Source organism: Drosophila navojoa, chromosome X (assembly GCF_054131105.1).
Source record: "Drosophila navojoa isolate 15081-1374.11 chromosome X, UAZ_NAV_1.0, whole genome shotgun sequence".
NCBI classification, from domain to species: domain Eukaryota; kingdom Metazoa; phylum Arthropoda; class Insecta; order Diptera; family Drosophilidae; genus Drosophila; species Drosophila navojoa.
The window spans coordinates 11944223-11966483 of record NC_142895.1 but is presented as its reverse complement, the minus strand read 5'-3'; the positions used below and the strand labels follow the sequence as shown (position 1 = coordinate 11966483).

Genomic DNA, 22261 nt, shown 5'->3' with positions numbered 1-22261 from the left:
CTTAAGGTCGAATCCCATTGCGGCTGTTGTTGTTGTTGTTGTTCTTGGCACAGGTCAAGCGGTCGTTCGTCAGTTTATTGACTCACGCGATAATTTCGCATTGTTTCAGATATTTTTGTCAACGCTTTAAAAATTTAATAATAAGAAATTCGCTCTAGGCGGGATTGAAACACTAACAGATACTCTGGATGTACAAGCATAGAGAGTGTGAGTGAAAGAGAGAAATAGAGGGTGAGAAGAAAGGAGAGTGGAAAGGAGAGCCAGACGTAAGAGAGAGAGAGAGAAAGAGAGTCCCAGAGAGAGAGAGAGAGAGCGAAGAAGGGCGATCGTGAAAGCTAGAAGAGAGTAAGAGCGGGATGGAGCCAGGCAAGGAGCGAGCAAGTTACAGACAGAGTGAGAGAGAGAGAGAGAGAGAAAGGCGTCTTCTATGAATAACTCCCAAACTATACTCAGAATAAAAAGTTGAAAATAAATTTCTAGTCACAATTAAGCAAACTAACTAAAAATCTCTTCACATACACAGTAAATATTTTTAATCTGGGCCAGGCGCCATCTAGCGACGACCAAGTTTAACCATAGTTTGGAGGATAGAACAACTGAAATTGGTCAAACGTTTCAACTCGAAAAACTACATACATATGTATATACATATGTATGTATGTATGTACACTCATGCCTTTTTCGCTTTCAAAAACTTTGTCGAATAGAAAGAAGAAGAAAAAAGTCGAATAGAAACAGTTGTCTTAGTAGGTAAAGACATTGAAATCATTAGGCCTATAGACTAAAGACAGTTAGGGCTCGCACAAATCATAATCGAAACCAAACTCGTACAGTAAAGTTAGAGAAAAATTGTTCCTAATTTTTGTATAATTTCGGCTTCATTTTATATTTTCGAAACTCGCGAATTTCAATCCATTTAACTGGACAAAAGCGGAGTTTAATAGCGGAAAAGAAAACGAAGTTGAAGAAGACGAAGACGAAGAAGAAGGAGTGGAAGAAGAAGAAGTGAAGAAATTGGAACTATGCCGGAGATACCAGTTGTTCTGTATGATGAAGGTGTGGACATTTACCCACTCTTCAATATAGAGATCACTGTGGAGCATGAAGATCCCGCTGAGCCCGTCGCCCCCAATGGGCCCGGCGTCCCCAATGAGCCGGTGGTAATCACATTGTACGACGGCGGAATGCCGTACGAAGTATTCGCGCAGATGATGGACGACGTGGAGAATCGCACAGATGAAAATACAGCCGTCATCTATGTAGCACTACATTTTATGTTATAATCGATTCGCAGATCGAGATCGTTTTGGGAATCGACACACACACTGCAAATGGCCATCCGAAGCATGTACCCACACACACACTCACACACACATACACACAGACATACATATGTATATACCCTGTAATCCTGTTTGAAGAACTGTTGCTATGCATCTTTTGAATAACAATCGAATTGCTTAGCGAAAATGCAAAGTTCAATTAATTTGATAATGTTTTGTTATTTGTTTACATTTGTTGTGATTGTTGTTGTTATTATTATTGATATTTGTTTTTATTGTAGCTGCGAGCATGTCGGGAATGGACTCTCGTCTAGGCTCGAGTATCGCACCGCCCGCCAGCATCCCAGGCACCCGCTTTTCGCTTCTGGGTCAATAATCTGCGTCGGAGTCGCCGTCGTGTTGCACTGGCGCCCACTTGTCGCTCATGTCAATCAATGAAGATCCAATTTTAGCACAAGTAAACAATATAGACGTATTGCCCCCGCTGGGCAGCCTCTGGCCGATCCGTCATCTCCTCAGCGGCGACAGCATCAAATAGTAGATGCGAATTCCATCTATACTCCAGCTGGGGTAGCCGCCCACAAATCTTATCAGCTCCACCTCCAACTTCTCATCTCTCTCTCTCTCTCACTCCCTCTCTCTCTGTTATCTTTGTCTCACTGCTGTCTATATATATATTTCAATATATATATATCTGTCTGTGATACATTTTTTAATATTAGACTGGACAGTCCCTATGGCTCGCTAGACTCTCTGATTCTAGAACTGAATTCTGTAGGAAAAATTCATTGTATTTCGAATGTATTCCATTACTTTTTTCCTATTCCTCATTAGATTTCTCTTAACTTTCTGTATATCTCATATTAATATCATCATTTACCATTATTCTATATGCTGAAGGCTTATAGAATAGCCCAGTGTCTAAAAGATTTTCCTCGATTTGTAACTTATGCTATTATCCTCAAGTTCCAGGAAATTTTATTTTTAGTTTTATTTTTAGAAATACTTGTCAAAATTTCCCCACTATTTTACATAATTTCCCATTATTTTTTAATAATCTGTCCTATACAGAAGTTTGTATGCTTTTCTTCTTTGGAATGGTCTTATAAATCAATTTAATGTAATTGAATTGATGTACATTCAAAGCATTTTTCCGTTTAGAAGTTCCCCTGTTTATTCAATGTTTCCGCAGGCAACATGAAATTCCCATTATTTTGAGTTAAGCAATTTCCTAGAACCGAATGCATTATTCCATATGCAACTTCAGCAAATGACAAATTCCCTTTATTAGTTGATTCAACTGATTCACCCGATTATCCAATTTCCATCCCTTAATTCCCCCAGCTAGGCTGAGCCGCGTTTGCAGTCGAAATAGTCGCTGCTGCCATTCAGTCAGTCCGTCAATTCGCCGAGTCTTGCTCATCGCTCAGACTTTGAACCCCGTTGCGTACACAGCACCAGACCCCAAGACCCAAGACCCCAGACCTAACACCCAAGAGCCGACGCGCTCCAGACACGACAAGCGCCGACAGCCGACAGCCGACAGCCGACGAGACCCAACCCTCTGCTTATCAACAACAGCAACAAACAACAACAAGTTGTCAATGTTTCTCAGAGAATAGATCGCCTTCTCCTTCGCCCGCTCTCACTCGCACTCTCTCTCTCTCTCTCTCTCTCGCTCGCTCGCTCGCTCTCTTTCTCTCTCGCACTGCAGCGCTTTGTCTCTCGGATAGATTGTGCTAAAAATAGGGAGGTCTACGATTGGGCGCGCGCTGTTATTTTTAATGGAAACTAGATCACGTTGAATTCACGTTGCGTTGTTTACGTTTTTACTGCCGTTACGCTCGCAGGCTGCGCCTGTTGTTGCTGTTGTTGCTGTTGTTGCTGCGACTGCTGCGGCTGCTGCTGTTGTTGTCGCGGGTTTCCGCTCTTATACGGCTGGCTGCAACAAACAACAACAGCAAAAGCAACAGCAGCTCAAGCAACCAAAACATCAACATGCCTTATCGGAGAGCATTACCGTTATCAAAGCAGAGCTCGCACACACACACACACACACTTATTTGTGTGCGTAATAGTAGATGCTCCACAACAAGCCAAGGACCCAATGCGTACTACGCACCAAAATAAAAGAGGAAAAAATTGTAAAAGTAAAAAAAAAAAACAAAAAAAAAAAACAAAAAAGAAAATCTTGCTCAATGTTATATAAGCAATCCTGTTGGGAAAGCCCAGCTTTAAAAAGAAGAAAACAACAATAGCAACAAGCACAACAGCAACAACGACAATTATAACTAAAACAAATAATAAACAAGTCTTATCTGCCTGCCCTCTATGCCAATTATAGGCACCAAAACAAATATTTAACTTTAAATTGCTTCAAAATTACTTGATAACATAAATACATAAATAGGCATGCACACATAAACACACATTCATATGTATGTACATCAAATATACATTGGGCTTTAGCTCGATAGCAGTGCCAATTGAGTATTATCTCTGCAAGCACAACTTACCGCTTACTGTAGCTGCATTCCCCGCCCGCCGACCGCAACGCCTAACAGCTGATAATCGGCAAGGCATTCGGCTCAACTGGTTTGCCCAACTAGAATTCCCAGAACAGCAACAACAGCAACAGCAATAACAGCAACAACAACAGCAGCAATATCAATAAGAGTGCACAGGTTAAACAGTGTTGCTGCTTGTCGACCCCAAACAATGTAGAGTGTGGAGAGAGGTATAGTACGAACGTTAGCGAGAGAGTGGCAAACGGAGAGAGCGAGAGTGTGGAAGAGGTTGATGCTGCTGTCACTGTGATGGATTCACTCTACATACATATGTATGTACATACATACATACATACATAGTTGTTCTTTTTGTTTGCATTGTTATTCGTCGTGTACCCAAGCCGATAACTCACACAAAATGCACTTGCAATATACATACACACATATATCTATGTATGTATGTATGTGTGTGTGCATGAGTGCGTGCGTGTGTGTACTTTGTTCAACAGCAAATATTATTAATATTGTCATTGTTATTGTTATTAATGCTGAATACAGCACAAACACACACACACACACACACACACACATGCACTTTCACACTCACGCTGGTCGTGTATACAGTGACCTCTCGATATTTGCTTTCATGAGCAATACATTTTAGGGGGAGGATTTTAAGAATATTTCTTTCTTTGCATTAAAAATAATACTAAACGAAAATTTTGAGACACAAAGCAAAAAATAAATAAAAATAATATAAAATAATAATAAATAAACACGCATATTAAATAAAAAATAAATTTGTTTCATTGTATAAATTTTTAAATGAAATACATCCCAATGTAATACTTGTATTTTATATAACAATATACTATTAACTATTCCCCACGCTTCAATTAAATTTATTTAGCTTTTTGTAGAGTTTTTTTTGACAGTCTTAAGCCCAATGTGCGTGCACAGTGCAAAGCACAGTTAGGGCAGCGTAATGCGAATTATGTAGCCATACATACAGACGTGCATGCATACCTACATGCACGTACATAGTACATACATATACATATGTATATGTATTAATGCATGTGTAGAGCTTATGAATATCAATGCAGAGATCGACAAAACCGTTACTCGGGTGCTCTGCTCAGTTCGGGTAGCAATCCGATGGATGTTTCAAGAGGCGCTTGCAGCACACAAAAGAATTCTTTTTAAATTCGGCTGTGAAACAACGAGCAACGAGTGCCTCAAAAAAATATTACATTCATACACACACACACACACACATTCATACAACAGACGCTGTTTATAGATGTAACTGTTACTGGAAATGTGCAATTAGTGCAAGTACTAAAAAAGGAACGTAGAAATAGCACAAGTTGATCAACACTGAAAAGCGGAACTAAACTCCACTCGCCATCAAAAACCAATCGACTTTGGTGCGAAACACTTGATGAAGGTTCGTTCGCAGGAAACGATGAAAATAAATAAAGACAAGCAGACGGAAAAGCCAAAGGAAAGTCAATCAGACGACAAAGCAAGCGAACAAATAAATCTTGCAAGTGCCTTGAGTGAGTGTAAGTGTGTGTGCGTAAGTGTATGTACATATGTAACTGTGTGTGTGCGTGCTAGTAGTAGCCTCTGTACATGTGTGTGCGTGTGCGTATGCATGCGTGTATGTTGATTCGTTGAAAATGAGATAACAACAAAACGCACAGCAGTCACAGCCGCAGTCGCAGCCGCAGTCACAGCCGCAGTCTGAGTCGGACGTCTGTGTCTAATTATAGAACACTGGTCGCTAAAAATACAATTCACATCGGTTCGCCCCGTTGACTGACGCTGTGCGGCACAGCCACAGTCACAGCCACAGTCACAAACACTGGCAAACACACAAATCATTGACAGGCAAACCACAGCTAACTTAACGAAACGGGAGAGCGCGTGCCAAAAACTGCCGCTCAGAGAGAAGGAGGAGCAGAGCCGAGCAGTGAGCGTGAGTGTGAGTGTGAGTGTGAGAGAGAGAGAGAGGCAAAGAGATAGAGAGCGCGTGCAAGAGGTTACAATTTCGTAATAAGTGTGCGGGCCAAGCAGCTGATTGTTTATTTGATATTACCGATAGCAAGACACACACACACAAACAGCCGATGGCTTGAGTAGAGGCGTATACCGATCGTCGAGCAAACAAAAGGAATCAAAGAACGGGGAGGGCTGCAAGGGCAACAGCACGAAAGCTTAGTCAGCGAAAGCCCCCAACAACAGCAGCAGCAGCAATAACAACAACAAGAACTACAGTAAAAGCAGGAGTCAACGCAGGAACACAACTGTTACTACGTTTTGCTGTGTGACTGGCCGAGGCAGCCGCCGCCAGAGAGTGTGAGTGAGGGAGAGAGAGCGAGCCGAAGCAACAGAGCAGCTCAGCGCAGCTTGTTATTGGAAAAGAGAGGGGAAGCGAGAGAGAGAGAGAGAGAGAGAGAGTGAGATAGAGTGAGAGTGAGAGAGAGAGAGAGAGTGTCTGTCTGGTCTGTCTGTGCAAGTCGCTTGATCAACGATCAGCGAGACGCCGAGCCTGTTCATCAAAGCGCGTTCCAAATCCAAGCCAGACGCATCGTTGGGTCGTGCGCTCCAACGCAAAAAAAAAAAAAGAACGAAAGAAAATAAGAAACAAAAAGCACTCAAACAGTCTGCAGCAGTCGGCGATTGGTCGCGGCGTATCAGGACCCCACCGAAACTTCATACTTGGAGCCGAAAGCGAAAACAAAAGCAACTGCAACGGGGACAACAACAAGAACGAAATGCAACAAAATCGCCAAACTGCGCGCGAGCTATACAAGAATCGTACTCCAAAGACACGCCCGAACACACTAGCCCGACTCTCTTAGCCAGGCTCTCAACTCCCACTGAAGTTTATAAATTTTTTTTTTTTTTTTTTCATCCTATATCTCAATAAGAAACTTTTTTTTTGCTCGTGTTTGCGTGATTCTCCAAGCGATCCTATATACATCTATCTATAATTAATATCTAGAACTATATAAATATATGTGCGTAACTGTTATTTAATTAATTTTTTTCGTGACAAAAAAAAAAAAAAAAACAATTGTGATTTTTGAAACTGTGTGATGGCAAAAAGAAACGATAACAAAAAGAAAGTTCCTTAAGAAAGTGATAAAGCTCCAAAAAGAAAGACAACAACAACAATAACCGCAACAAAAGTATCTGCATTACTTATATACATCTATCCATATATATGTATATAAATTGATATACCTTTATATATATTTCCGATATATCATCAAGGATCAGCCATAAATTGATATGCAAAAGTAAGTGAAGCAATTTGGTATTCCTCTATGGAATATATGAAATTAATATTTGATATATGTATGTACATATATAACATATAGAGTTTACCTCGAAATTATCTCATCGAAATCTTATGTAATACAAATTAAACCTGAATCGTCAAGTCCAACTGTAAAATGTGTTTCAAATAAGTATGCTACATGAAATCAAGCCAAGTGTATAGACATATGTATATATGTATGTGTATATATCTTCATATTGGTATATACATATATAAACTTTACATGTATAATTCGAGCTGTGCTCTAAGCCCTCCCTCTACTGTGAGCCCGCCACGTGGATGTCAGAATTCTTAGAATCCTAACTAAATTCCGCTTGCATTATCTAGCGTAAACAAGTTTTGACAGTCAAAACACGCATAACCTTGGGTTCGTCGGCTGCCCTATGAAATATGGGAGTATATACATAGTATATACCCTACATAATATTTAAATATGTCATATAAAACTTCCATATGCTAATATCTGCCTAGCACTCGCTCGCTCTCCCCCCCCCCCCCCCCCCCCTCTCCAACTCTTTAATTTTTTGAAATTTTAATTTGTTTTCTCTTTGATTAAAAAAAAAAAAAAAACAACAACAACAGCAATTAAATTTGTAGGTTCCAGATGATAAGCTGAACTCGAGCTTATTTTTAACCATTGAAGTTTATGTATATACTATATACGTATATATGTATATATGTATATACTATGTATATATATTTACAAAAACACAATAACAAGAAGAAGAAGAATGATTCTTCAGTAGGGAAACACAATAATATTTGATATTGATAAGAAGCAGAGGCGGAGGCGGAGGCAGAGGGAGAGGCAGAGGCAAATGCGAATGACTCCGACTGTTTTGTTATTTTTAGACTTGGCATGCTATAAAAATAAAAACACATTTTATCAAACAGAAATGATATTACATAGACGATATGGGTAATACTTTGGAAGCATACATATATATGTATATGTACGTATATGTATATATACGTATATGTATGTATAAATAGGAAAGAGCTAAGCTAAAAGGCTAAATCTAATTTGAGTGTAGGAATGGGTTATATCTCATATAAAACTATATATATGTATATACTAATATGTTAACATACATATTTACATATATATATATATATATATATATATATATATATATATATATATATATATATATATATATATATATAATATATAATCATATTGAATTTGATATTAGGATGTTCCTCAATTCATCATCAGATATAGCCTTTTTTGCTTAGCTCTTTCCCGCATACAAATTTCGACCTAGGTAATACTCATATGGTAATGTAGTGCCACTTCTCTGTTATCAAGTTATATAGCTCGTTGAATTACAGTAGAATCCGGCTATAACGACGATCCGAGCAGATTCGGATTATGAAGACCTTCCCTGCAGCAGAAAGCTCTCTACAACCCTATAACTTTGTTCATATAAGTTTGTCTGGGTAACCAGAATTTTCTGCGCTATTAGTGGAGTCTAATGTATTTAGTTTGCTTTCTTATTGGGCTTTCAGCTCAACCAAATTCTTTGTTTTTATAGCATTTTTCTTATGGGGCTCTATCAAATCTTTTCATTCTTGGCTTCAAAGCTTCTATAAGTTGTTCTTATACAGTTTTTAGCCCTACCAAATGCATAATTTCTTGGCTTCCAGGTAACCAACTTTAGGTCTTCTAGAAGCTATACACTTTATGGTTCTATTTCCTGTGAGTTCCTATGAGTTGAACTCTCGTTTTCGAGCCTTTATCAAGTTGCCCCATCAATATATTATATAAGTATTTGTTATGCCCATATCAAGAGAGTTGAAATTCGATTTATAAGACTCGATTTAAATATTCTTACGCGTTAATAATATATGAGATAAGTTCTAAATAATAATAGCTTATAATATTCCACAAATAAATATCTATATAACACACCAGCAAGCGGAGAAAAACTTCTATATTCCCTATACATATAAACTTCCATATTCCCTATATAATTTAATATATTTTAATAAATGATAAACAATATAATATATATAATATTGATTTTCATATTGCATTGGCTTTAGATGATTTTCATCGCATCCAGTTCACGTATTCGCTCCCTGCTCGCCATGGTAGTGTGTCTGACAGTCGGTCTGTCCCTGGTGGCCAGCACACCGATCGCCTTTACGCCCGAGGAGCTGGAGGTGAAGCATCGATGCAGCAAAGATCTGGATGAGACCATACACTATATATGCAAGGGTCGCACCGTATCGCTAGCCGAGCTCTATCGTAAGTCAAGCAAGCATCAGCATTATTATCATCAAAATATAGAGCTCAAATTGATCACTAATTCGAAACTCTACCATTGTCGTGTACAGCCCAAAGCTTTGGCAGTCGGAGCAAGCGTTACGCCCCCGACGGCACCTACTACAGACCCCTCCAGAACGGACCCATCCACGAATGCTGTTTGCGGCCCTGCGGCTATCCCGAGATACGTCAATATTGTGCGCCCGACTAAGGCACGAGAGATGTGCACGCATATACATAAATATACATATATATATATATATATATATTAGGCAATGCCCACACACACACACACACACACACACACACACACATACACATACACACACATTATATTTGAATAGACACACACATACACACACACCCATACATTAAGTATATTGTACTAATTTAAGCTATGCACTAATAAAAATTTATACAATTATGAGAGCGCAATGCGATCCATTAAAATTCACTCCGATGCGAGACTATATATTATATATATACATATATATATATATATATATATATAAATATTATATATATAAACCCCATTAATGCATTCTTTTCACTTGACTGCTTGAGTCTTATCCAGTTTGGTTTGGTCCCACTTGATGAGTGTGGGCAATAGATTTTTGTATACCCTTTAATGTAGCAGCGGCATATGGGCTAGCTCAGCTCCACATATATGTTATACACATACATCTTGATAAACATCCATTATACAGTTATCTAGTGTCTCTCCCCCAATAGGGTTTCACTTTAGCTCTAGACAGGGCATCGGCTAGTCGAGCATGCCCAGCTGTCGCACATTCACGTGCTTGCTAACACAGCTTCCACAGCGTCTTCCGACTGCTTGATTAAGATAAGCTCTCCTCCTCCATCTTGATTATCAACTAGCTAAATATATCTTTAACAGAACATTCCAGGCGCTATCGCATCAGCACATTCATTCTCTGATCAAGTTTTTCGCAATTCCAGATTCTCTAATTGCCCTATCTTGGGTCTAACACTTTTCTAAATATAGAAATGATCTATATACAAATGTTTATGCGACATAGAATATAAACCAATACAGATAGACGAAATACGAAGAGGCCGGAACGATTTTGTTTATGGGCCCCAAAGCTGTTGGTTCTCATGGAATTGTTAAGTGAATGGGAATACCTTGTTATGGTTTAGACTTCTTATCATAACTGTCTCACGAATCGGTTTACTGCCGTTTTGTTATATTGACATTCATTCAATTAGGAAAGCTGATAAGCGTCTATATGGCTTTTGCTTTTAAGTTCGAATGCTTATATAGACTGTTATGGTCTTGTATGGAGGTTTAAATGATTTGTTATACACTTTTATTCATTATTTTCCCAAAACTATCCATGTTATTCTTATTGGAACAGTTTCAATTTGCTCAATTTGAGTTTTATACAAACTGTTATACATTTCTATTCATTATTTTTCCAAAACTATCTAATTCATTCTTATTGGTACTGTTTCAATTTGCTCAATTTGAGTTTTATACAAACTGTTATACACTTTTATTCATTATATTTCCAAAACTATCTTTTTCATTCTTATTGGCACTGTTTTAATGTGCTCAATTTGAGTTTTATACAAACTGTTATACACTTTTATTCATTATTTTTCCAAAACTATCTAATTCATTCTTATTGGCACTGTTTCAATTTGCTCAATTTGAGTTTTATACAAACTGTTATACACTTTTATGCATTATTTTTCCAAAACTATCTAGTTTACTCTTATTGGCACTGTTTCAATGTGCTCGATTTTGAGTGTTATACAAACTGTTATACAGTCCACTCTATACATATTTTCTGATGCATTAAGTGGCCAATTCGTATAAACTGTTATAACCTGTAATTTGTCCATATTTCACTTTTATATAAACTGTTATACACTCGAGCCCATTTATTTAGTACATTTCAATTTATATAATTATTGTGTAAACTGTTATACTATTTAAGCTCTTTGCCGATTATTAATACAAAATGTCATTCAACTTTTATTGTTGTATAACTGAATATGCTAAAACTGTTCTATTCCCATGATTCCCCACATATTTAGTGTATGTCTGGTTCCTTTCACATTCGTATATTCGCACGTCCCTAGTTCTTGTATCAGCTGCTATACGGCTCTACTTATATTTCATTGAGCTACCATCATTTAATTCCCTTTTTAGCTGTTATACAATTTTTATACGTGTATGCAAATTTATGGAGTTACATTAACTGACTTCCTTCACACAATTTACTTCCACTTTATCCGCTTTAGTTTTCTTGAATTTAATTATTGCTCCTTAATTCACTATTTAGCGCCTTCTCTTTCAGCTCGCTCTCTCTCTCCCTCTCTCTCTCCTTCTTTCTCTAACTCAACCCCTTATTTTTGCTCCTGCTCTTCCGCTCACACACACACACAGAGGGTTCCTTCGAGTCCTTTAGCTTTTTAACCTACAAACAAGTCGGTTAGAGAGAGAGAGAGAGAGAGAGAGAGAGAGAGAGAGAGAGAGAGAGAGAGAGAGAGACAGTGAGAGTGGCATTTAACATTATTGCTATGGGTGGGTTTCCCTTTTTTCCCAACTTATTTTTTTCAATCTATTCATAAAATACGCTTCGTTGACCTTTTCGGGCAACGGGAAAGTGTGTGTGAGGGCGGGTGAAACGAAGAGCGAGTGGGAGAGGGAGGGGGCTGTGGACATTGGACACTGAATGGGGTCAGATGACTGCAAATTATGTCACAAGCGGCAATTCAGATGATTTTAATGATGGCGAAATCAGCTACACATGGGAATTGACCAAGACACAAATACAAATACAAATACATATAGAGGTATAGAAAACACCCTGCCCACAGTTACACACACACACACACACACACACACACGCATTATTGTAGCTAAGCTTGCGCCTCAGTAAAGCATTTGAAACAAATTCGAACCGAGCTGAATTTGCAATTGCGGCACGAATTTGAGCTAGAACTGGAACTGGAACTAGAACTGAAACTAGAACTGGAACTCAAATTGCAGGCAATTAGGGGATCTGAAGCAGCTCAGCAGAGAGCCAGTGAAGAAGCTCAGTGAACGCTAGAGATGCCATCGATCAGCTGTATGCCAGCGCAAGCAAGCAACAGGCGCTTTACAACACTACAACACCAATATAGATCTCGATCGATCGTCAGCTGATTATGGATTTCACGGCAGATTTATTCAAAATTATTTAAGAACTTCAGCAAGGCATATGAAAAGCAAGCAGATGCCCCAAAGGCAAGCTGCTTACAGGATCTATTTTGCATAGATAAAGCAACTGTTTCGCACGCCCACTCTCACACACACACACGCACACATACAAACGCACACACACACATGGGGAATCGCATTCAAATTTAGTCAAATGATTTTGTACTCAAGCGTCGCAACGGACACTCAACAGAGCCATAAAATCAAGTTGAGCTGGAGGGGCAGATCGCAGCGAGCCGAAGCCGCAAATACCCTAAAGTCGAGGTAAGACTATGTAATGTATACAAAAGTATGATATATGTATGTATGTATGTATCTCTTTTTAGATAGTTAGCATGGACACTGGCGAGGCATATCAAGCCATAGGTAATACGATTTTCAATTATCGGATATTATGATATGTATGTATGACACGGATGGCATGAGAGTATGAGAGAGAGAGAGAGAGAGAGAGAGAGAGAGAGAGAGAGAGAGAGAGAGAGAGAGAGATGAAGAGAAGCAGAGAGAGAGAGAGAGAGAGAGAGAGAGATGAAGAGAAGCAGAGATCAAGAGAAGAAAAGAGAGAAAGGAAATGCTTTTTGTGAGTATTTCCTCTGAGAGACAATTCCATCAGTAACTCTGTCACACACAATCTGTCTGTTTCTCTTTACCTCTCTCTCTCTCTCTCTATCTCTCTTTATCATTATCTTTCTCTCTCTCTCTCTCTCTCTCTCTCGCGCTGTCCCTCCCTCTTTCCATGTGAGTTCAAAATCTCTATTTAATTCCTCTCTTTCAGATAACTTTCAAGGCCCTTCGATTTCTCGCTGCTTTTTCTTGCCTTGCTCAACCTGCCTTCAACTGGATATCTAATGGGCTATACCCACTTAACCTCAGAGTATTTACAGGCCGTAATAAGAGCGCAGCCCGAAACGTTTCGATGTGCCAAAGCAAGGAGGGGACGACTGATTCGAGCGAAGGACTTTCTTACTCTACATACATATATTTGTATATGTATATATATGTATGTGTGTGTGTGTATTGCCGGCCTTTGTGCTTCAGACGGAAATCGTGGCTAGGCACAGAGAGAGAGAAAGAGAGAGAGAGACAGATAGACAGGGAGTGAGCGAGAGCGAACTATGGAGGGAGAGTGAGGACGAAGTTGTTTGCTCTGGTGTTGAGAAGTTTGCGTTTACTTTTTTGTCATGCGGCAAGCGCGGCATGTGGCATGTGGCATGAGGCATGAGGCGTGCGGCATGCGACAACTGTGTGTGTGTAGGTGGCCGTGGGAGGGCGTGCAAGGGGCGAGGCAAGTGACATTGATGAAACGGGCCGTAGAACATTAGCCAAATACTGCAGAAATTTTGCACTAGACTCGGTTTACATGGGGGTGGCTAGAGCTATACACAGTTAGATATATGTATATATGTGTGTGTGGGTGGGTGGGTGGTTGTGTGAGTGGTTGGTATGAAGCAACAGAAGTCGTACAAGGACAAAATTGCGAAAGCAACTCAAAAGCAAATCGAGAAGCAACAGCGAGACCCAAAGGAGTGTCACAGAATACTCTGACAACGGCTCCAACTGGCTTCAAAGCCAGCCAGGTGGGCGTGACTGGTGGGCGTATGGCATAATGACAACTGTACTAGGGCATACATATATACATCGTATAAAAGCTATATTATCTAGACATGCTCCAAAAGGTTAAGCTACAAGTGAGATATTCAATTTCCTGTTGAACGGAAATCGAATCAAATGTTATCCAAAGCTATATAATCCAACAAACACACACATACATACATAGTTATACAAATTGAATAAATAAATCAAATAAAAGCAATGCTTTTCGGTTTTCTTGACTATAAATATTTCATAATATGCCAGTGTCAATCAATCAATCAATCAATATAAAGTTAACCAGCTTATTGGCCAAAGAATTAGAAGATCGCCTTTCAATCAGCTCGATCAATCTGCAAGTCAAGCAGCTAATCAACAATTTACTCTGTAAATCAATCAATCAATCAATCAATCAGTCAGTCAGACAAGATTTTAGTAAATGAATGAAAATGAACAAGTCTATCCACCACTTGATGAATGCATTTGTCAGCTAATCAATCAGTTAGAATATTGTTCAGTTAGTCAGTCAGTCAATCATACAACTGTTGAATCATTTTATCAATCAATATTCAATCATTTAGGCAGTCATTCATTCATACAATCTTTCTATCTGTCTATCAGTCATACTGTCCATCAAATTACATGATTTGTAAGTGCTCAATCAATCAGTGCGTCAATCATTCAGATCAGACAATCTGTTATTCAAACAATCCGTGCGTCAATCATTCAGACAATCCATCATTCAATCAGACAATCTGTTAGCCAATCAATCAATCTAGCGATCTATTAGTCAATCATCGATCATTCATCGACAAGCTGTAAGTCAATCAATCAATCAATCGCTCTGCCAAGCACTCCAACTGTCCGTCAATCATGCAATCAGACAATCTGTTAGTCAATCAATCAGTCTAGCGATCTATTAGTCAATCATCGATCAATCATCGACAAGCTGTAAGTCAATCAATCAATCAATCGCTCTGCCAAGCACTCCAACTGTCCGTCAATCAGTCAATCAGACAATCTGTTAGTCAATCAATCAGTCTAGCAATCTATTAGTCAATCATCGATCAATCATCGACAATCAATCGTTCTGCCAAGCACTCCCACTGTCCATCAATCAGTCAGCTAATCAATCAGATTGACAATCAGTTTGCCTTTCTTTGCAAAGCATTCTGTGTAAAGCTTTCTTTGTTAACATTACTGAAAACAGTCATGTGTAACACCCCTCAGTTTTTCAACTGAGCTCAACAACTCTCGCCTAAGGCAGCTTGTCAAAAGCGAACTGAAATTCATTCAACATAGAGCACACACCGTTCAGGCAATTTCCAAATTTTCTCGAAAAGTTTTCATTCTCAAGAAGTTTTCGTTTCTTGGTCAGTTTCTTGTGCCTTTATAGTCTTGACATCAACAGCTCTACAGCTAAGAAGAACACCAAAAAAATGAATGACGATAAGGTCAAGAACCCGAGGCTTAGTATCCAGAAAAATGTGAATTGGACTCTAACTCTTCTTAACGCCCTTGTCGAAATTGTACAAAACAATGAGAATATATGGAATCCGGGAAATAGCTTGTACAAGGATCGCATTGAATCTTGGAGGACTTGGGAGAAGGTGGCCAACGTATTATCGGTGCCGAAAAATGAGGCTATACTTAAATGGAGCTCCATTCGCTCCGGATATCGCGTGAGTCGAACCAAATGATAAATCTACCTACTAGCTCTGGGAGTATTTATGTTAAAGTTCTGGAAATAGCTAACTATCTATAATATAGTCTATATTGATAGATGAGATATAGTGTTTTAATTTATACCTGGAAGGAATCTAGGCATCTAGATATATCTTATTAATGTACATTAATTAATATAGAATAAGTTACGAGAATTTTCTTCATTCCCGCCTTGAACTCTAGAACCATCTGAAGTGCATTCAGGAAAACCAAACATCCATGAACAGACGAACTTTCAAGAACACGATATGGAAATCATTGTATGAAAGAATGGGTTTCTTGGATGCTGTGTTGATTCCGGGTCTTCGCGCCAAAGAACCCGTAAGTTGATGTTAATGGAGCTGTTAATGAACAGGCATCGGATATACTTTATATCTATATATACATATATAGGTATATAAGATAATGAATACTTTAAATTATTTGCAGGTTGAGTCTGAGAATGACAATATTGATAGTAATGTCGTTGATGATGATAACAACGTAACTTCCACTTCGGTTCCAGGTGAATCCGAGCCAATGGTAAGTGCACATATACATACATACATATCTAGACATTAGCATATGCGCATACAAACACTCAATTACATTGTACATACATACATACATACACATACATTATATATAATACTTTTATAATAAAATTCTAACTGTTGGACTCATAGATAAGTATATAGTTATAAGTTTATATAAATATCTATCTATACGAATATGTACATAGGTGTTGAAGCATCATCAAAATGATTATTCCTATTCGGGAACAAAGTTCAATTTAATTTTTGTTTTTTTTTATCTAATCGTAAGAGACTAGACTAGACTAGACTAAGTCAAACATTACTATGCCCTTTGCATTCAATGCGAACTCGAAAACCTCTTTAATAAAACTTGACAGAGGACTACCAAGTACATGTAGTGTACCAATAAAATATCCGTACAGCAGTAACTTGTATATATATACTTATATTCCTATATCTAAAATAAAAATGAAATAGTTCTTAGTTTTAAAAGTTTTTTTAAAGTAGTTTGCTAAGTACTTCATGAGAATCATTAAGTAAAGCTAATAAATCATTATTATAAATGCTTGTATTAGAAACATTCTGCTCTACGAATACCTTATTGGTGCACTATATGTAGGTATTTTTATAAAGACATGAATATTAATAAAACTCAACCAAAAATAGTTTTTCAATTTATTTCCACATACATTTAATGAAAATACTTTTATGTTGCCAAATATATATAAAATGAAACACATTTCACGTTTTGCTGATTTAAGCACTTTTTAATAGACAGTAAAATTTAATTGTTTACTCTAGCTTTAATTGCCGCCAGTTGTTAATTCACAATTTCAGCTGTCTTATGTGTTTGCAAAACGCCAAAATTGACGGGAAAATAGCTAAATTTGGCAACACTACACGGAACAGCAATCGTGTACTTTGCATATTCGTATGTGTATGTGTGAGTGTCGTTAGCAATAAGTTCAATTGAACATCTTAATGATTTGCAAGCGAAAACAGAACGAAAACAATACACACACACACAAATATGCATACATATGCATTCACAAGCCGCTCTTCAGCGCCGGTTCGACCCAATGCCTCTCTCTCTCACTCTCTTAAAATCGAATTGAGTACGATGTTAAGCAGGATAGTGCCATAGCTTTAATCAGCTGTTTGGCTACTTAGCTTTGTTTCAATTGCGTGCGAATTTTGTAATGTTGTTGTTGTTTTTTCAAATAAAAGTTCGACTGGCTGAGCAACAACCACAAGGCATTGAGTAAGAAACAAACACATAAATGACCCTCAGATTCCATAACGTGTTTAAGCGCACAACGCCAACAATAACAACAGTAGGCAGCAGCAGCAGTGGCAGCGACGCGTCGCCGTCAACGGCAGCAGCAATAACAACAGCAAAATGCAAGCACAACAACAAGCAGAAACCGTTTCAAACCGGTTCGACGTTTCGTTTACTCTCAACGTGCTCTTCGCTTGCAAGTGTATTTGTGAGTGTGCGCTGGTTTCTTACGCTTTGTGTATACAGACTCGTGTGAACCAGTGTGTGTGTGCTCCAACTACGAACCATTTGCTCTGAACCGCACACAGAGCGCTCTTTTTTTATTTTTTTTTTTTTTTAGCAGATTTTCGCGTTGCGACAGCCACACTGGAGTGCGAGCGAGCGAGAAGAGGCTACTAGAGCTACCAGCTCTTCTATGTATTTTGCGTGCCTGGCACCGGTTCATGAATTGGTTCCTACTCTGGTTTGGCTCTCTCGCAGCTCGTTCAGTAAACGAACGATACTCAAGTACGACGCACGCTTTTCTGTTGTTTATTTTGGAACTTGTCGTCGTCGTCGTTGTTGCTGTTACTTAAATAATATTTGTCGTCGTTTGCCGCTTGTTATTGTTATTGTTATTATTGTTGATACTATTACTGACGTTGTTGGGCATAATGTCGCCTAAGCGTTGCAAAAATCCAGTTAACAATCATTTCATTTACAACGACGAGACACACAAAAGCACATGCAAAGTATGCCTGTTCGATATGGCCGGCAGGCACTCGGAGAACCTGATGCGCCATCTAAAGCGCAAACACCCGGCCACGTACGCCGAGGTGATGCTAGAGAAGCAGCGCCGTCGATCAGCCAATACGAACCGATCCGGTTCAGCGGATACGGGTCCATTGTCATCCTTGCTTAAATTTGAGACGCAGCCACACAAACTGTTTATCAAATCGGTAAGACGTAATACTCATGCGAACTCTCCTCTATATGAATATATTTCCATTCAGTTTATAATATTTATTATATATGCTTTATCTTTCACATATGTACATATATATATGTATGTATATATTCATATAAATATTACGAAAACAAAAGGAAGAATTGGTATTTAGACTTGATGAGCTGGGTCAACCACAGGTGAGATCAGTTAAACCCTCTCACGCTCACTCACTCTTATTTTCCTCCCACTGTATCTGTTTCCTCTCCTCTTACTCTATTCTCTCACCCTTTAAACCAATTAGGCCAACTGTTTTGCAGTTGGTTTTTACTACCTCTCCGTATGACAGTTATACAACAACTCGATTCCAGAAATCTGAACTTGACTGTACATATACATACATATATCCCACACTTCCATCATTCCATTTGAATGCATATATAGTTAAAGATCTGTAGCTATGTAGATATATCCATATACCATTCCAAGAAACAATTCATCTCAATACTTTGAACACTATAATCGATCTAAACTGAATCTCCAACACTTAAGAGAAACCCCCCTATAGTTTCCCATCTAGGTTGTACTTGAATCCCATCATATATACTGATCCAACTTTCTTACATTCTAGGTATCCATGCCGGAGGCATCCCCCAATGACGACGACGCCTCCAGTGGCAATGGCCAATTCGAGACTGTGCACGTTGACAAGGAGGAGCTGTGCGAAGTGGTCCACTCACCGGATGGCGGAAACGATTCCAACGAAGACTACATGTATGCCGACAGCCAGCAGCTCGGCGAGGATCCCTTTCACCCAACATCATCGATCCAGAGCCAATGCAATGCGAATGTATCGACCAATTCGCTGGAAGCGGCCAACGATAATGCCAGCTTCTTGCAGTACCTCAACTCCAAGCTGAACAAGTATAGCAGAAATACCAAATGCACTATCCAATATGAGATAAATCGCATATTGTATAAGGCCGATATGGGTTGCTATGACAACGCCGATGCCTCCAAGTTGCCCGAATTCTTGCCCTAAGGCAGCCAAACTCTCTATTGAGTCTAATATAGAATGCCAATTATATTTAGAATATATTTATGTATTTATCTATGTACATATATAAATTATAGTGAAAATGATAAACCTGAATAATAAAAATCTGTCTGTCATTTATATTCTAGAATTATTTACCTTAAGATTTAACAACAGCAAACTCTATGTGCGCTGTAAGGTCCTATCAATTTCTTGTATTTAATTAGGCAATACTACTATGCTTAGATATATGTATATACATATGTATGTAGATAAATCGCATCTTAATTAGTTTTGAATATCCGTTAACCTTGACAGTCCATTGGTCCCGTTATTGACATGGGTCAATCAATTAGCAAAGTTCATTCGTTTAGCCACATAATCCCACGCTTTGGCGACTCCATACCCATATCCCTAACCCCATCCCCTCCCCATCCCTGCTTTACCTGGACTCAACAGCTGCTGTCCAAGCATAATGAGAGACGCTCGCTAATGAAAGTAATACCTTTTTTCTACCTCTCGCCCAGTTCCTCGCTCTCCGTGACGTACTCTACCTACCTCCCTCCATCCCTTGCTCTATGGCTGTTTAGTATTTACAGAGGCTCTCAGGTTTGTCATCAAACTGAACAAGTAAATTGTAAATCCAAGTTTTTATTGAGTTTGTATACATGTTTTAACCGGAAGCTCTATATGTTAGCTTTATGTTACCAGAATGGATGAATATCTGCAATGCAATTTTTATGAAATCGTTGAATATATATGTATATATGTATGTGTGTATCTACATAGTCTCGGGGCTTGCTAAAAGTTGTTATTTTAAGATATTTTAAGATATTATAAATTTGGATCAACTTTATAAATAAATTTTAGATCAAAGCTTAATACACCTATATTTTTATAGAATTTTGTACGGAAACGTTATAGAGTCTGAGCACCTCAGAACATATACTAAATTTATACATATGTATACTCAATAGAGAGAAATCTGTATGCCAAACTTATATCTAGTATGGTTATCCAAACATTTCCGTTCAAATGGGCCCATGGGTGTCTGGCAAATAGGATAAGCCTAGCATTACGAATGCTTTGAAGGTAGAACACCGACATTAGATGGCTAGCCAATTGTAACTAGCACTACCAAGCCTATTTTTATTGCCTTCGATTTGTAAAAGGGTCAACATGGATAAATTAAAGCCCACTAAGGGGGCGTGGCAAATGAAAAGGTGATCTATAAGTGTGTCAATCTTATATGTAAATAAAATCATGAAATTTTGCAATTGCGACGCGATTGAGCTACGCCTCTGATAAATGCATATATAGGGGCGTAACTAATCTTCAAATATATTGATATACAGTAGAATCCGGCTATAACGACTCCGCTTAAAGCGTCCAGCCGGTTATGTCGACGAAAATTCGATGTCTTGTCTTATATGAAAGAAACCTTCTGGCTAAAGCGTCCGTCGGTCCCTTGAGTGTCGCTATAACCGGATTCTACTGTATATTGATTTATATAGTTTAAACAGATTTACGCAGTTTCTGCCTGTTGTTTCTCAGACTTACCGATAAATCTATTTACTCTATTTATAAACAATAATTGGAAAACACATTGGGCTAATTAATGTGTTTTCCGTTGTCTAGCTTTCCAAATACAAATATATTTAAATAAGAGAAACAACAACAAGAACAAGATACGATGCGAAAATCTCATTAAACAACAAATTCGATATAATTCGCAGTGATTAAAGTGTATACAAAATTCGTTGTAGGCAGAGAGACAAACACACACACACACACATACATGTGAACGTACACATACACATCTATATATATACACACACACACATATAGATTTTGCTCTTCAAAACTCTGGGCGTGGCATGAAAAAAATAATAGTAGGAGTTGACGCTGGGCGAGGGGCGCAGGGCGGAGAGGCTGCATTGATGCGCTGCTTTGCGGCTAAGCGGGCGCAATGAATGAAAAGGGCCTCTCTCTCAGCTCGCCCTTCTCTCACTCTCTTACACGCGCTCTCCCACACTATGCGTGCGTGTGTATGTGTGTGTGTGTGTGTGAAAGAGAGTAACTGTGTGATGCCACCGGCCGGCAACACGGGGCTTCGTCTCTGTCAGGCTTCGGCGAATTTTGAACCTGCCTGACTGTCTGTGTGTGTGTGTGTGCTTGGTTCGCTTAGTTAGCCCGATAGGGGCGCTTTGTGCCTCCAACCCCCTGTGTCGCTTGTTCGGCAATCGCTGTGCGCTCCCATCCTTTAGTTGATTATTAAAGGTTCATTAACAAATGTGCCGCATGCTGCATGCCGCATGCTGGATGCGACACGGACACGGCTAGACAGTTCCAGCACCAGCGCCAGTTCCGGTTCCAGTTCCAGTTCCAGTTGCAGTTGTAATTTCAGTCGCCAGGCATTTCAGTTCATTTTTGTGTTGCGGCTGAAATGCAAACAAAATACAAAAACAAGCACACATACATACGCACATACAGACAGACGTGCACACACACACACACACACGCTTGGCAAACGTTGGAGTAGTGG

The 22261-nt window shown here is 38.9% G+C and overlaps 2 protein-coding genes across 5 annotated transcripts; both read left to right on the top strand.

Annotated features, from left to right (window-relative positions):
* The first annotated feature begins 5089 nt into the window (after window positions 1-5089).
* Ilp6 (Insulin-like peptide 6) lies at window positions 5090-9864 on the top strand. Of its 3 annotated transcripts, none has more exons than XM_089264711.1 (4): window positions 5094-5352; window positions 6909-7101; window positions 9192-9396; window positions 9486-9864. In XM_089264711.1, exons 3-4 carry the CDS (start codon window positions 9192-9194, stop codon window positions 9623-9625), a joined length of 345 nt encoding a protein of 114 aa, XP_089120837.1. In that variant the 5' UTR covers window positions 5094-5352; window positions 6909-7101; the 3' UTR covers window positions 9626-9864. The 3 variants fall into 3 exon arrangements, with proteins under 3 accessions (XP_089120839.1, XP_089120837.1, XP_089120838.1); XM_089264712.1 differs by having other exon boundaries at window positions 5094-5358; XM_089264713.1 differs by lacking the exon at window positions 6909-7101 and having other exon boundaries at window positions 5090-5352.
* An 8326-nt stretch (window positions 9865-18190) lies between these two features.
* On the top strand, window positions 18191-19759 carry LOC115565668 (uncharacterized). Of its 2 annotated transcripts, XM_089263465.1 has the most exons (3): window positions 18191-18693; window positions 18839-18880; window positions 19312-19759. In XM_089263465.1, exons 1-3 carry the CDS (start codon window positions 18409-18411, stop codon window positions 19720-19722), a joined length of 738 nt encoding a protein of 245 aa, XP_089119591.1. In that variant the 5' UTR covers window positions 18191-18408; the 3' UTR covers window positions 19723-19759. The 2 variants fall into 2 exon arrangements, with proteins under 2 accessions (XP_089119591.1, XP_089119592.1); XM_089263466.1 differs by lacking the exon at window positions 18839-18880 and having other exon boundaries at window positions 18210-18693; window positions 19312-19754.
* The last annotated feature ends 2502 nt before the right edge of the window (window positions 19760-22261 follow it).